Below are 17,260 nucleotides of genomic sequence, written 5' to 3' on the forward strand. Positions count from 1 at the left end.
CACATGTAATAATTAATACGCGTGCACGTACTAACTATTACAGGCGCACGTTATTACTAATACGTGTTTAACCACAGACTGGTCAGCAGATCGATCCATGCAAGTTTTCAAATATAATTATTACATGACTTCTTATATAAATTGCCAGAACAAGTTACTGCGTTTATATTTCACTTACTGATCCATTACTTTTTATGTGCGCGCGAATTAGTTATTTCTTGCACATGTGATAATTCATACGTATACACGTACTTAGTTCTGGATACCATAACTGAAAAGGGTCTTTCATATACTGATGGTGACCTTTTAGTTATGGAATTGTCCTCTTTCAATATCAACTGTTTAAGACCAGCGCATAAAATGTAAGTTCACTGTTCGAATATTGCAGAAAAGTAACATCTACTTTCTATGTCTATATTATTCAAATGTTTTGTCGGAAAAAATCTATATAAAACCTACATGAAATGAAATGTGGGTTAATGCTCATGATCATCGCCTAAGGCATTCGACCAACACGTACTAACTATTACAGCCGCACGTTATAACTCATACGTGTTCAACCACAGACTGGTCGGTAGCTCGATCCAAATTATAATTATTACATGACTCCTTATATAAATTGCTAGTCCAAAGTTTGTACTATTTGCCGGTCTATAGTTCAACATCATTTTCTGCTTGGCTTAAGTTAATTTCGAAGAAGAAAGTTATGAAAATAGATTGCATGCCATTCAATAAGTGTATATTATGTGCGCATGTATTAGCTTTATGACATGCGGACGTATTAACTAATACGTTTGCATGCAACAGTATAAAAAAACATCTATGTTACCACTGTGCCATCGTAGTTATTAAACTTTCTTCCTTTTTTTATCCAGTTGCAAAAAAAAAATGAAGCAAACTTCTCAAAATAGCAAATGAGTTGAACCACGTGTACGAAAAAAACCCATACAACATCGGGAAACGCTTCTCCCTTATCCCACAGGTAAAAAGCCACTGTGTCTCTTGTTTCAATGGACTTTGCCTAAATAGAAGTTGAACAGGGTTAAAAATTGAATCTTGTTTAGATGTGGCTCTAAATGTGCTAGTTTGGTCAGATACTGATAGAACATGACAATTTCAGTCCAAGAACATGACAATTTCAGTACGATTTTGCAGAGGAAGCGTAGAAAAACTTTTCTTATATAATTATATGTAACATAACATGTAAATAAATTGTTTTGTGGGGGTGGGTGGCGGGGAGACATGATAAACTAAATAAAATGCTCTAAAGTACTGAAATTTCATTGTCTATATGAAATAAAGAAGGAACTGAATTGGTATAATGTAACCTAAAAGAGCGCACCACTGAAGCGTGAAACACGGCTTATAATACACCCCTCTCATTATAATGAGTATAGCCTTCTAGTATCGGGATGTCCCACTACGCTGTCATTCTGTCATACACCGGTTGATTGTTGTAGGCATGTTTACATATCATACCTGTTAAAATTTAAATGCTACCGGTAAAGTGTGTATTATGAAGTTATAGGGTGTTCGATATTCTAAAATGGATTTTTAAAGTTGATCTGAAATTGTTAATTTTGTGGCTTATAATTAGTTGGAGTCGCTAATTTTTGACAAAACACGGGAAGGTTTTTCATTGGCATGGATACGTGCTCCAGATGCGGAAAAGCTGTGTATTTTGGTAAGCTGTTAAATTGATTTTCAAAGCCGATAGCAAAAATTCGTAATTATGTATCGATTTTTGAACGGTTAACAGTAGAGTTATTTATTAAGTTGTAGAGTGTTTTGAATTCGTGTATGTAGTTCTAACTTCTGTAGAAAACAGTTTTTGGTCCATCATCTAGAAAATCGGTCACAAAATTAGATCTACATGATTCGATACGATTATATAACTTTGAAACATACAAGATTAAAACAAATACAAGAGTAAGTAAATAATTGATCATATAGTTCTTGGCCTCTGGCTACCATAACTTAACTGACACTGTTTTTACTTTCTGATGGTCACGTCCATTAACAGGCTGGGCACATCTCCAAATCAGGGTAAATTACCTCGTTCGGGGTAATATACCCCGATCAGGGTACAACTAGTAGAACAATAGAAAAGCACAAAAAAATTTATTCTTCCTTTCTCTTTAAAGTGCTAACATATATTTCTAAATATTTTTACTTAAAGTTTTATATCATCATTACAAATATACTTATGTACCATTTTATCAATTTTGCATATGTTAAAAAATGGTTAAAATCTGAAATTTTTACAACAAAGATTTGTTTAAAAATTATCATATTGTCAACTGTTTATATCATACGAAGTTGACACCAGAATATGAGCATTAGCACTTCCTTAATAAAAATGTTATCAAAAATTTTGTACTTTTCTATTGTTCTTGTTATACCCCGATCGGGGTATATAATACCCCGAACGAGGTAATTTACCCTGATTGGGAGATGTGCCCAGCCTGATTAAGAGATCCTAGCAGCATATAAACATCTCTGAGCTGAATTTTTTTAGCTAGTGGTCATAGTGCAATTTAAGTTTGTATATTAAGAGAAATTATCACCCTAGGGAAATCAGATAGTCTGCTAATATTATCATTGTCACAGTTGTGATAATTATATAATAATTAATTATATAATAATTCTACAATTTTTTTTTTGTTATCAAGAAATACGTGTCTGTACCAGCATGCTCAAACAATCTTGATATACCTGCATCTACAAATAGAATATTTAACCTAAAGGGAAATCTTGTTATTTTATACTACCCATATATTTTACACCACCCATATCAGATTCTGAGGTGTCTCTTACCTCTTTACATCAACAACTATCATGTGTCAGAAAATATAATAACCTTTTAGATACAGATGAAGGATGGTTGTCACAGTCATGTATATGTTGTGAAAGGGTCATAAATATTCATTTTACCTGAGGTAAAAGGTGTATCCAGAATAGGATGTAATATAACACTAGTAAACTATTTCAGATCAGTATTGGATATCTTCTAGTTTTTGCACATGTTCAGATATTTTGATCATTTTTCTTAATGATTTCAAAATATCATACAATTATTGATTTGTTTATTTGAATGTTAATTGGGTTTACTTGATTTTCATCTACACATGTAATTGTGGGAGAAGTAAACTGTAAAAACAGAATTTTTCACAAGGGTTTACATCTCGCGAAAATTAATCCTACCGTAAATATTCACAATTTTTAGTATAATTCAAATTCAAATAGGATACCATTTTCACAACTTGGCGAATATTAAACCTCGCGAACATACTCAATAATTTTCAAAATATGTGCCTTTACAGTAAAATGGTATCACTGTAAGACATTTTTATATCCTGCAAGTTAAAAAAAAACATATACTCAGCAAAAGTTCTAACTCCACACCTACAATTTTGAATATATATCTCGCTAACCTTTGGATGTATTTCAATAAAATTTGGACACTATATAGATCAAACGTTTAATAAAAGTAATTCATGAAACAATTGCGTAAAACAGCAAATTCATTAAAGCGTGAACCATTTGAACAGTACAACCCCAAAAATGAAAAAGTCACACAATCCGAGATCTTGGTATCTTGTGTGCCCTCTGACAACATTAATAACGGCCGTACACCTGGAACGCATGAATCGAATGAACGGTCAGATACGCCCCTGTGGAATAGCATTCCATGTTCTTGCAGCAGCATTTTGTAGTTGATTGAGGTTGCGAGGAACAGGTCTCAGACTCCTTACTCTTTGCCTAAGTTCATCCCACAGGTGTTCAATGGGGTTCAAGTCAGCAGACTTTGAACACCACGATAGCATACGAATGTTATTTTCGTTTGAACTAGTTTTCTAATATTATTTCATATAAAACATGTTGTTGAAGGGTGTACCTCTCGGTTTGATATGCCACTCTGGACCAATCCCACGGCGCACTCTTTCTCATCTAACGTCATCCGGCATATACTTATGGAAACAGGAAACTTTTATGTTTTTCAATGTGGACTGATCACACAGATTACATATACACATATTTTGGACCGTGTAGAGAGGCCGGTAGATATTTAAACATGAAAAGCACGTAATGCACGTGCACGGTGGAAATCAATGAAGATGGGGGTATTTGTTTAAAATAATATCGGTTACCTGTAGGACGATACATAGGTACTTAGCAGACGACAAATAGGTATATTACCGGCTATAGCAAGAAAAAGATATCCATATTTCAAAAGTGTGGAGTTAGAACTTTTGCTTTCAGAGTGTACTAGCTGGATATGAACAGTTCAACTGAACTTGAAAATGTGGTTCACTGTCTCAAACAACAATAGATAAACAGACTGGATTAGAGTCTATACAGTATATATAGGGTAATTATTTCAACTGTTTATCTCCTTAAATAACATGATGAAATGTTATTAAGGAAAAAAAATCCTTGTTAAAATAAAACCTTGTATGTATTTAAAGTTTATTGTTGCCTGTGGCATTGAGGCACAGCATGTTTAGATTTAATGCTGTACATCAAAACATTAGTGACAGTTGATCTGCATATTGTATTTGTTGCACTAGATGACTCCTGTTTTGCAGTATGAACCTTGCAAACATTATGCCAGCTGTTAATGTGAAATTATATTAACCCTTACCCTGCAAAATTTTTATAATGAACTTGTCCATCTTTCAATTTGGACAATGCCATTAACTGTTAAAAGGGGTGCTTACCTAAAAAGATACTGACTGAATGGGCAACCAGTGCAGATCATGATCAGACTGCACAGATGTGCAGGCAGATCTTGATCTGCATTGGTCGCAAAGGCAGAGTCAAGCGTGACCTGAGCATGGTAAGGGTTAAATAAGTCAATAGCTTTGGTGAAATGATTTATTAAATCTCTTTTTAATAACTAGTTTATATAGAGCATTAAAGTTATTTAATTTGTTGCGAACTCTTCTATTATGATCATATGGCAGGACCTTGATACACTCTTTTCACTTTTATCAAGTTAAACTCCTTGTTAATGTTGAAATATTTGATATTGGTTGTTGATATCTTACAATGTAAATATGCATTGTTTGTCAACATTGTAAAATTAATGAGATCAACAAGTATATGACCTGAGCGACTTAAAACAAACATGGTAAACTATTTGATATATTTCAGATGATAGAATAAGATTGTAATAAATTTGGACATGTTTCAATAAAGCAGCAATAAAATGTGTCTTACTTGACATACTGGGTGTTCTTAGATTTAATTTGATTAAGGATAAATCAGGTGTTAATCTCTTTGTTGGAGGCACAACAGCACCTCTAAGGATTGGCTGATCTGTGCCATCCTTGTGTGTCAATGCTTGGAAGGCATGCTATGCATTTTTGTGTTATTACAATGCTAATGGTATGTTTCCACTGGTTTAACATTGCAACTATCTAAGTTATGTTATATTTTCCCAGCCTTCCATTCATCATTACAGGAAACTGCAGACATCAGTCAGACATGTCTGTAGGTTCAGTCCTGTACTCAGTTAGCCAGACAACCAACTACATGTAATTGTTCTTGGGCATGCCGGGTGCAAGGCATACATACATCAGGGTATAGTTAATCTTAATAGTTGGAAGAATTGGGGATCAAACTCATCGCCCCTAGTTTCTAAGTCAGACAGTGTTATCACTGGGCCACTGTGTTGGCTGTTGTAACAAGTGACTTGAAATCTGAGCAACTTGTACTTCTTGGTTGTGTACAACCCCCTCCAATGCTACACCTTGCAACTTATTATGTCCGTACATACATACACGTGTACTACTACAAGCAATGCATTGCCATACACAGTACGGTAACTTTCAGAAAGTCATTTCTGTTTCTGACATATATCTTAATTTAGATTTTTTTTCAGCCTAGCAGCACTTCATGACTGCATTGACAATTTGCACATGCTTGTAAATATTCAGTCATTTTAAGATAAAAAGATTAAGTTCCTTTCTATAATAATAAATTAAATACCATGAAGGACATTGTAATTTAAATCGCTGGTCACCTTAAACTTTGCCAAAACACATCGCAACACAAAAACCCCCATATGAATTGTATCTGAATGCTGCAGAAGGAGTGCATATAATAATCACACAGTCTGTCTGTGCTTCAGTTTGTTCGTGAATCTGTTGGTCTGAAACACCTTAAGTGTTGGGGGTTCCAATGAAATTTTACACAAATGTACCACATGCTGAGAAAGTGCGAGATTCAGGTTTGTCTGTGTCAAATGATTGCAAGATTCAGGTTTGTCTGTGTCACATGCAGGATTCAAATTTGTAAGTGTCTATGCTAGGTTCAGGTTTGTACATGTTGCATGCACAGTGCAGTTTTGCATGTGTCCCATGCTTGATTCAGGCTTGTACATGTTGAATGCAAGATTCAGGTTTGTAGGTGTGGCTTGCAGGGTTCAGGTCTGTACATGACGTAGGCAAGGTTCAGGTTTGTATGTGTGTGGCATGCAATATGTGTGGCATGCAATACTTGGGTTTGTATGTGGCATAGGCAAGGTTCAGGTTTGTATGTGGTGTAGGCAAGGTTCAGGTTTGGATGCGTGACATTCAAGATTCAGGTTTGTATGTATCACATGCAATTTTCAGATTTGTATGCTCAAGGTACACGTCACAGGCTTGGTCACTAACCTTAAATCACAGACAAGGACACTCCAGCAGGATTTATCATCTGGTTATTTCAGTGTTGATAGTGAAATGCAAAGTTACTGTTTTTATAATAAGTGGGCTATTTTCGCATTATAGAATCTTAAAGTGTCATCATAAACTAGATAGATATTAACTGACTTGATTTTTGAGACTGAACCCCAAGTGTCTCTTATCCCATAACAGACACTTTGGGCTTCACTGCCTCCTCCCATCCTCCTTTCCTGCCATCAGTTCTTTTAAAACAAACTGAGCACAGCTCTCACTCATAAACCATGTTTCATTACAGTTACAGCATGTTTTAAAAATTTCCCATTTACTTATAATTACCAGTAATGCATAGCCTACATCAAGATTTTAGTTTCCTGGTTCAAGGAATATGAGAATTGATCTGAGCTCTGTCTTGCAGTATTATATATGGTTAAATCAGGTGCAGTCAAGTTTTGCTGTAACCCTGTTGAGAAATTCATGAACAGTTCATGAATAATCCTTGAACTATTCCAGAACTTTGTTCATGAACAGTTCACGAATAGTTAATGAAAGTTCGTGAACTACAAATGGGACTTTTTACGGCATCAAAAATTCATGAACTAGGCGTGGTTCGTCAAGTTCATGAACTGGACTGGTTCATCAAATTCATGAACTGGATGTGTTCATCAAAGTTCATGAATTGATAGGTTCATGAATTTGATGAACCAGAAATTCGCGAACTTGATGAACAGTTCATGAATAATTCTTGAACTATTCCTGAACTATTCATGAACAGTTCATCAACTACAAATGGGACTTTTTGCGGCATCAACTATTCATCAAGTTGATGAACCATAGTTCATGAACCAGGGGTTCATGAACTGAAAGTAACAAGATAAATGGAAAGTTGATGAACCCAGCTGAATTAGAAACAGTCATTTTGACAATAGTGACGTTACTATAGCAACTGCCTGATAAAGCCTGTCTGAGAAATGCAGGCTTTCTCAGGTCAGTGGCTTGAGAACACTTTGCACTGTTTAAACCTGTGATTAAATCCAAGGACATCCGATTGTGTCCTGGTTTTGCATTTAAAAATTATTACGCCCTCATACGACACTGAAAAAGGTCTTTAAATTCCAAAATATGAAAAACGGAAAAAACAACAAAATCCCAAGTGAAATTTTATCCGAAATTCAGTTGCTAGACGGTCTAATTTACTTTAATCTCAAGATTGACATTCAGATTAGATACTAGCTTTGTTTCAGGGTGGTGAAAACATGTGACATTTTAAAAGGATTTTATATTTTTTAAAATGAACAATTTATGACAACACCATAATTACTTATTGATATTCAGTATACTCATGTTCCTTTTAAACCATTCCTTACTGTAGTATGATAAATATTTCCTTCTCATTTGCTGCACAAACTTCTAAAAAATTGCTGAATCACATGTGCAAAAAATTTCCCAGCATGCAGCAAAATAATGGAAACTGATCATGTGACATAAATTTAATGTTCATGAACATTCATGAACAGTTCATGAACTTATTCATTTATTGTAAAAGGAAAACCTAAGTTTTATGTTTAATGAGTGAACAGTTCAGAAACTCCTAATTGGGTTCAAGAACTGGTACTGAACTAGAAAAAGGTTTTGAATTTTTAGTACTTTTATTGAATCTTAGATGACATCAAGAATGTTTTAAGAATTAAATATTCTTAAACTGCTCATAAAATGCTCATCTTTAGTTTCAAGAATTTGGTGAAATTTTTGAAGAACCAGTTCATGAATAATTCTTGAACTTTAGGTTCACAGACAGTTGGTGAACTTTTTCAGGAATAGTTTCATGAACAATTCATGAACTTTTGGTTCATGAACAGATCACAAACTTTTTGAGGAACATTCATCGCATTGTTCACGAATGGTTCAGGAATGTTCACGAACAGTTCGTGAACAGTTCATGAACCCTCATCAGTTCATGAACTACAGCTCAACAGGGAAGTCCTGTGGTCTGAGGCATTAGTTTATGTTCTTGACTTTCTCTTGTCATGGCTGTGTTTATTTCTCGTTGGGTGTGTGTGTGTGTGTGTGGGGGTTGTTATTTCTTCTACTTTATTTTACATTTTAACAATATATTGTTCAATAGTTTGAAGAAAGAGATAGATTTCAGATCATGAGTATTTTGTCCATCATTTTGAAAAAATTATTTGTAAAATATGCATTTTAGAGTATTTTTCTTAGCGGATTGGATTATGTTCAAGGATAACAACAAAAGTTGTAATTTCTATTTAGAAATTTTATTTTCTAGCACAAAATGAAAGCAAAGTGATTTTACAATAACTGAAGGCTTTGACTTCATTTCAGCTGAGAGAAAAACATCATTGGGCAGACACTGGCACCCAAACTGTTTGAGATGCTTAGAATGTAATAAAATCCTTGCACCTGGACAGCATGCAGAGGTATGTAGTTTTAAGACATCTATCCACCATGTAACGCTGCTGAAAAATCAGGGAGACAAAAAATTAAAATATTGCAGGCTTCGCTTGATTGAGCCTATCCCTGGATGGTAGTGGAAATGCATGCTACTGACTGCTATATCTGGCCCTAGGTTGAGCAGAGCTCGACATTTTCACAGTGTTACAAGTACTAAAATACAATGCAGGGACATCCACAAATGTGTACACACAGCACTATAGATGGAACCTTCAATGATACATTGGAGTGCAATTCCATCAAAAGGGGCGTATGGTCCGCAGTTGAAATAGTGGACTAGACCTAAATGAGAAAACTATGGGTAGAACTAAAAAAACTACAATTTGAGAGGGGATCTGTGGTTTTGACTGTAGCCTGCATAGAAACTGTCAAAAGACAAAATAATTAAGCAAGCACCATATCTAAATGGTGTTTAAATTTAAACAATACCCAAAATATAAAAGTGGGAATATTGGAACCACTCCTGCTGAAATGACTATTCAGTACCACTAACAAAACATAAATGACTTGCTGAGCAGTCTGAAAATATCCAAATATATATGAGCCGCGCCATGAGAAAACCAGCATAGTGCGTTTGTGACCAGCATGGATCCAGATCAGCCTGCGCATATGCGCAGTCTTGTCTGGATCCAAACTGTTTGCTAATGGTTTCTCTAATTGCAGTAGACTTTGAAAGCGAACAGCATGGATTCTGACCAGACTGTGTGGATGCGCAGGCTGGTCTGGATCCATGCTGGTCGCAAAGTCACTATGTTGGTTTTCTTATGGCGCGGCTCATATAACAGTTCCTTTTATATATTAAATGTATGGGGAGACTTTTTATGGCCGCCATACAGCACAAACAACACTATTACGATAATAAAGACAGAAAAAGTGGAAAATTGTACATGTCAGTCAGTATATCCGCCTAGTATCATGAAAAAGCATAATTATAATAAAAATTTGAATAGGCCTGACAGATACCTGTAAAATTATGATCAAAAGATTAACTGCACCACACACCCTACCCTCTACATGTTTAAAACATAAAGCAGTCAAGCTGAAACATGGAGATATTTCAGTAACAGTTGAACTTCAGCAAGCAAATCATTCTGCATTGTGAAAATTTAAAATTGTGTTAAAATTATAAAAAGAACAACATTAATTATAGAGCTTGAGGGTATCATGAAAAGGCAGAAGGTCATTTCAGCCATATTTAGACAGTTGAACAATAGCCATGAAACAATTCTGCATTGTTAGTAAACATTAATTAATAAAAAAAACTGTATAGCGTAGGATTCAAATAGTAATGCCAGTGTTCTAAGTTTGAATGAACAGATTATCTTTTCCACAATCTCTTACAAATTTAATGGCACAGTTCAGTCTTGAGTGTAAAAGTAGATCAAGGTCTATTAAACATGATAATTTATTCTGATCAATGCAGCTATTCATATTTGTGATGTAAAATAAATGGATACTTCATGTCATTAAAATACTTTGACATAATATCTTATCATAAACTTGAAGTCAGAAAATGTCCTAGGGCACCAAGGACATTCAGTAGCTAATGTTAAAACTAAAAAAATGGCCTACAGATTGTATTTCAATTCAAACTTTATTAAAATAGAGAAATACAAGTAGAGCAAACAGAAGTGTATAAAAGCATTCAATTGAACCAAATTTCCATGTTTTTGCCATGTTTTATAGCCACAAAATGTCAGCAGTGGATTTTATGAGATATTATAGATTTATGAGAAGATTTAGGACATTTGAAAATGTTTCTAACACAAGCTCACCAGAGGGACAACTTCATGACTGAGCCACGCCATGAGAAAACCAACATAGTGGCTTTGCGACCAGCATAGATCCAGACCAGCCAGCGCATCCACGCAGTCTGGTCAGGATCTATGCTGTTCGCTAACAGTTTCCCTATTTGCAATAAGCTTTGAAAGTGAACAGCATGGATCCTGACCAGACTGCTCAGATGCGCACTGCCCCTGCGAGGAATTCAAGAAATAGTTCTTGAACAGTTCTTGAATCTAGTTCTAGAATAGTTCATGAACATTAAATGGCCGTTCTAGAACTTCTTCTAGAACTAAACCTAGAACAAATTCTTGAACTCCTAGTTCTAGAATGGCAATTTAATGTTCTTGAACTATCCAAGAACTAGTTCAAGTATTAATTGAACAGTTCAAGAACTTCTAGATATGATTACAGAAGTTCGATATAATTGAGTCCCTTCCTTTGACTATTCAAGAATAAATTCAAGAACAAATTCAAGAACTAATTTAAGAACCCTGTCGAAAATTTTATGAACTGATCTTGGCAGGGGCTACAAACAACATTTTTTTGAAACTACATTACTGTTATTTAGCAGACTGACCATCCTATGAAATCTGTCAACTATAGGTCAAAGTGATGTTCAGTTAGTGGCTAGAGACTGTGGTCTGTTTTTAGTCTCAGTCACTGTGAAATGACATTTTACACCCTCAACAAATGACATGAGTAAAACAGTAAACTAGAGTGGGATTGGGGGCATAATAAGAAGTAAACAATAGCTGCATAAAATACAAAACATTAAGTTAAACAATGTATAATTTACTTTAATCTCAAGATTGAAATTCAGATCCTTCAGGGTCGTGAAAACTTGTGACATTTTAAAAGGATTTTATATTTTTTAAAATGAACAATTAATGACAACACCATAATTACTTATCTGATATTCATTATACTCGTGTTCCTTTTAAACCATTACTTACTGTAGTTGATAAATATTTCCTGCTTATTTGCTGCACAAACGTCTCAAAAATTACTGAATCACATGAGCAAAAAATTTCCCAGCATGCAACAAAATAATGGAAACTGATCATGTGACATTATGAATTTAATGTTCAAGAACAGTTCAAGAACTTATTCATTATTGTAAAAGGTAATAAACCTAAGTTTTTTGTATAATGAATGAACAGTTCAGAAACTTACAATTGGGTTCAAGAACTGGTACTGAACTAGAAAAAGGTTTTGAATTTTAGTACTTTTAATGAACCTGTGTTCATGAACAATTTTGGTTCTAGACCAGCAGTAACTGTTCAAGAACTCTGGTAAAGTTCTATAAGTTCTTGAACTTTTGCAGTTTTTGAACAAATGTTCAAGAACCATCATTGTTCTAGAACCACAGTCTAAGAACTGTTTTGCTGGTTCAAGAACAGTTCTATAAGTTCTTCAGAAGTTCTTGAATGTTCAAGAACTTAATACTAGTTCTAGAACATTTTTAAAAGGGGAGGCTGGTCTGGATCCATGCTGGTCGCAAAGCCAATAGGTTGCTTTTCTCATGGTGCGGCTCATGTTAATAATAGATGTTCATCCTAAAGCACTGATTTGCAACTTTGCAGAGATTTAAGTAATGAAAGATTATATCTATTTTGTGGGTGTTGGTTTGATACCCAACAGAGTTTAGTGTTCTGTAGTGATAGTAGGTTTAATGCCACTTCCAACAGCCTTGCTGTTGGATTAACCCTTTAGCAATGTGGTTAGAGTGTCCGCCTGCAGATTTCAAGGTCCAGGGTTCAAGCTCCAGTAGGGACTTTGGTATTTTCTCTCCCAGGAGTTACTTTAATAGTGTCATAAGTGTTTGACAGACTCATGCGGTTGGCATGGAGTGTCATTCTGGAGAGCTGGTAAGCTCTGAAAAGTTAAGGGGGAGAAGTGTAGTGATAGTAGGTTTATAGGCCACTTCCAACAGTGACGTGGTTAGAGTGTCCACCTACAGATCTCAAGGTCCGGGGTTCGAGCCCTAGTAAGGACCTTGGTATTTTCTCTCCCAGGGTTTACTTTAATTCTATTCATTAAATGTCCATCTTTAACATAGTGTTATGTGATTCCATATATTCTCTTGAGAGAAACAGGTAAAATGAAATAATGAAGTCTGTAGCATATTGTAATGTTTTTCAAATAAGTACAAATTACATAATGGAATACACATTCAATGTTTTGTTTTCATGGAAAAATAAAATAAGTTCTAACTGTATCTAATGCTTGACTCACACTTGGCAAAACTGCAGATACAGCAGGTGAAGCATTATAAATTATATTTTGCATTGAATTACAATAATTATGAAATTAAAAAAAAAGAGTTATGAAATTACTTTAATTACTCCCCATTTTTTTTTTTCAATGAAAATAAAAATGGCATCTTAGGGTATTGAATCTGAGCTATTTGTGTCACAGGCCACCGAGCAACCACTTCCCCATTCCAAGTAGTTGTAACATGTAATTGTTCTGCAGATTTCCCTTATTTTGATCTCTCTAGCTTCAGACTATACTGTTTCGCTAATTTACAGAATTTCAATCATTCTAAATGGCTGTAATACACAATGTAAATATTTAATTGCAGAAATTCATATCATATTTCAGTTCTCAAACAAAAGTGTTTTGTCCAGAATTGGAACTATTGATTTCAGTTCATAGTAAATGCTTTTTCACATGAATAGGTGTCAGTAAGTCATTAAAAACGGAAGGCTGTTATTTTTTATGAGCATTTTTGTCCCTTAATAATTAAAGCTCATATTTATTATTTGTAAAAGCTATTGTTTTGAGGTTAAGGCAGTTGGTCATAAATGGTGTTTCGAAAAATGAGATAGATTGTTAGGATTCTGTGAACCATTTATACAATTATAGTAGAACAGAGAATGTCATGATATGTGTTCTACAATCGCCTCCTGTTTTAATTCAAGCTGTTCTCAGTCATCATCTCCATACATGAGCAGTTGTGAAACCATTTCTGTAGACAATTGTAGTATTGTGGTTTTAGTACTGCCTAAATTACAAATAATGATGTTAAATTATTTACTTATCTTGTCAGGAAACACAGCTGTGAGCCAGTAGAAAATAGATAACATATAATCAGTAACTAAATGTTTTACAATGAGATACTGTTTTTCAAGAGTATTTATAATGGTGCAAAATGTATGACAACTACAGTACATTTGGTAACTTTTGCATCATATTTATTTCACAATATTATAGGCAATATACCCTTTTGTGTGCATCATAATTGTTTAAAATACTAGAGATAATGATTTTTAGCTCGACTTTTCAAAGAAGAAGTAGAGCTATTGCACTCACCCCAGCACTGGCGTCGCCGTTGTTTAAAGTTTTTGTTAGAGTAAAATATCTCTGTTACCTATCAAAGCTATTGATTTGAAACTTAAGATAGTTATTTACTATCAAAGTCTCCACCAGGAGAAATAATTCCCTTAACTCTGATTTGAATTTTGACAGAGTTACGCCCCTTTTTAACTCATAAGTTTTTGGTTAACGGCTTTGATAAAGTCAAATATCTCTGTTAGGCAATAGAAAATTAGTTTTTAGATTCTCATCCCTGCCCGCCCCTATATGAAACCCCCTCCTCGAAATTTTTTATTAGTCAAAATTCGGATATCCAAAATTTTATAGCCGGATACCGTACACTTGCATAAACATTGCATAATTCTCGAGTTTAAAGAAAATGTTTGACATATTGTGGTGATGCAAAGACAATTTAACAGCATTTGACAGTATCTGATATTAAAATTTACCATGACATTACCTCTTAATATAATAAATAAAATATCGGCAATTCACACGACAAGCAGACGTTCTGGCAACCTACTTTCGATTTCAAAAACTTTTAGAAAAAGGTAAAGCCAATGTATTTTCTTATCCTGATTTGATTGTTATTGATTTTTATTGATTATAAATAAGTATCTGTTGTCTGGATTTCAGTATTTCAATTGTGTTTAACATTTGCCTTCGTGGGGAAGCCTGACATGCCATTTTCACGTGCAAAGAATACCGAACTAACTGGCTATTTGTTTCATAGATCTGGAAATAGGATAAAAATATGTTATGTATGCAAGTGCATCTAATTAAGAAACATCTAAAAAAATTTCAGGTGTAAAACTACTAGATTCCTCGTATTTTATACTTTAAGCTCAAAAGTCAATAGCATCATTATCGGTTACAGGGGTATATATAGCTTTTAGCACATGCCCAGCAGGAATGACAGATTGATTGTTCTTTTAAAATACAGGTCGTCGTTGTACTTTGACAGAACTAAATATTTTGAATTTGCAAATACACTGAACAGACAAATATTGATTTGCCATTGTTGTAGATTTAATTATTTGTAGATCTACAGGATACAATCAACCTTCTGACAAAATGATTAACTATCACATTATAAATAAGATAAAAGTTTATGACATGAAATTATTTTTTCCCCATAAACATATGTATTTCAAAATGAGTTTAACATATAAAAGATTTCAAAGACACAGCAACATACACTAGAATATCAATACAGTGATATTTTAAATATAATTTGTCAAATTGACCTCCAGACTCCCATATTTCCAAATTAAAAAATAAAAAATAAAAAGTGCCCACCCACCCCATTTTTTCTCAAAATTCGGATGAGGATCTAAACATTTATTTTCTCTGGCCTTACTATCAAAGCTTTTGACTTGAAACTTGAAATAGTTATGTACTAGCAAAGTCTACTCCAGGAGAAACAATCCCCAAAACTCTGATTGAATTTTGACAGAGTTATGCCCCATTTTAACTTAGATTTTTGTGTTAAAGTTTATAAAGTTTTTACTGGCAAAGCTGTAATTCAGAGTCAAGCACTGAGAAAAGTGGAGCGCGTTTTGGCAAAGCTGTATTTCAGAGTCAAGCACTGAGAAAAGTGGAGCGCGCTGTCATCAGACAGCTCTTGTTTATTATTCATAAGACGTTTGAATTTGCATGTTAATTCAGTCTTGAAAATAATAACTTGCTTTTAGTACTAATTCTACAATACCGGTATATGTTTTGTATCATAGTTTGGTTTTGAGGTCAGCAATGTTTTTGTAATCTCAATGGAGTGGTCTGTTATTTAGGTAATGTTTACAGATCCGAAAGATTTAATAAGTATAGTAGTCGCAACTTGACTGCGATGGTTGACCTTCAGCTGATTATTCATATTGATTATTTCATTGTAGAAATAAAGGGTGATGAGGGTATCTATATATATTTATATGGAATTAGTTTGTATACAGTGCAGTGTCAAAGTATGTATACTTACATTTGATCAGTTAAAACTTTCCAATACACTAATTTATAATTACACAAATTTATATTTCCATTATCTCATGCACATCCTGTTTTACGTAGACTCCTTTTCAGTAATAGGTTGTGCCTCATTATGTATTATAATACAAAGGTCAACCATCGGGGTCAAGTTGCGTCAACTATATTTGTAGGATAGAGATTAATTTTGTCAACACAAAATTATTTAGCTAAACATAAGCATTTAAATATTAGTATTTCGATTTGTTACAGTGGCAAATTTGTTTTTTAGTATTTTTAGCTCGACTATTCGAAGAATAGTCTAGCTATTCTACTCACCCTGGCGTTGGCGTCGGCGTCGGTGTCGGCGTCACACCTTGGTTAAGTTTTTACATGCAAGTACATACAGCCATCAATTAAAGGCATATAGCTTTGAAACTTATTTTTTCTTTTTCTAAGTCAATAACCAACCTCTCTGGGACAAGTTCCATAACTCTGACATGTATTTTTAGCAAATTATGCCCCCTTTTAGACTTAGAAAATTTTGGTTAAAGTTTTACATGCAAGTTATTATCTCCAAAACTAATGCAGATATTGATTTGAAACTTCACATGTGTCTTCAGGGTTATAAAACTAGTTGATAGCAGCAAGTTCCATAACTCTGACCTTCAATTTGGCCAAATTATGCCCCCTTTTGGACTTAGCAAATTCTGGTTAAAGTTTTGCGTGCAAGTACATACAGCTATTACTAAAAGGCATATAGATTTGAAACTTATTTTTTCTAGATCAATTACTAACCTCACTGGATCAAGTTCCATAACTCTGGCATGTATTTTGGGCAAATTATGCCCCCTTTTGGACTTTGAAAATTCTGGTTAAAGTTTTACATGCGAGTTTCTATCTCCAAAACTAATGCAGATATTGAATTGAAACTTCACATGTGCCTTAGGGGTTATAAAACTAGTTGATAGCAGCAAGTCCCATAACTGATATGCATTTTGGTCAAATTATTCCCCCTTTTGAACTTAAAACTCTTTTGATATTTAACCTTTTTAGGT

General features: G+C 34.2%; 1 protein-coding gene across 1 annotated transcript in view; it reads left to right on the forward strand.

Moving 5' to 3' along the window:
• Positions 1–1,427: 1,427 nt before the first annotated feature.
• Positions 1,428–17,260, forward strand: part of LOC123563680 (ras association domain-containing protein 4-like) — a 54,921-nt gene continuing 39,088 nt past the window's right edge. The window contains exons 1-2 of the mRNA XM_045356621.2: positions 1,428–1,684; positions 9,012–9,106. Coding sequence (XP_045212556.2) covers positions 1,645–1,684; positions 9,012–9,106 — 135 coding nt within the window. The 5' untranslated portion in view covers positions 1,428–1,644. The remainder of the gene's footprint in view (positions 1,685–9,011; positions 9,107–17,260) is intronic.

This window comes from Mercenaria mercenaria, chromosome 2 (assembly GCF_021730395.1).
Source record: "Mercenaria mercenaria strain notata chromosome 2, MADL_Memer_1, whole genome shotgun sequence".
In the NCBI taxonomy this organism is placed as follows: Eukaryota; Metazoa; Mollusca; class Bivalvia; order Venerida; family Veneridae; genus Mercenaria; species Mercenaria mercenaria.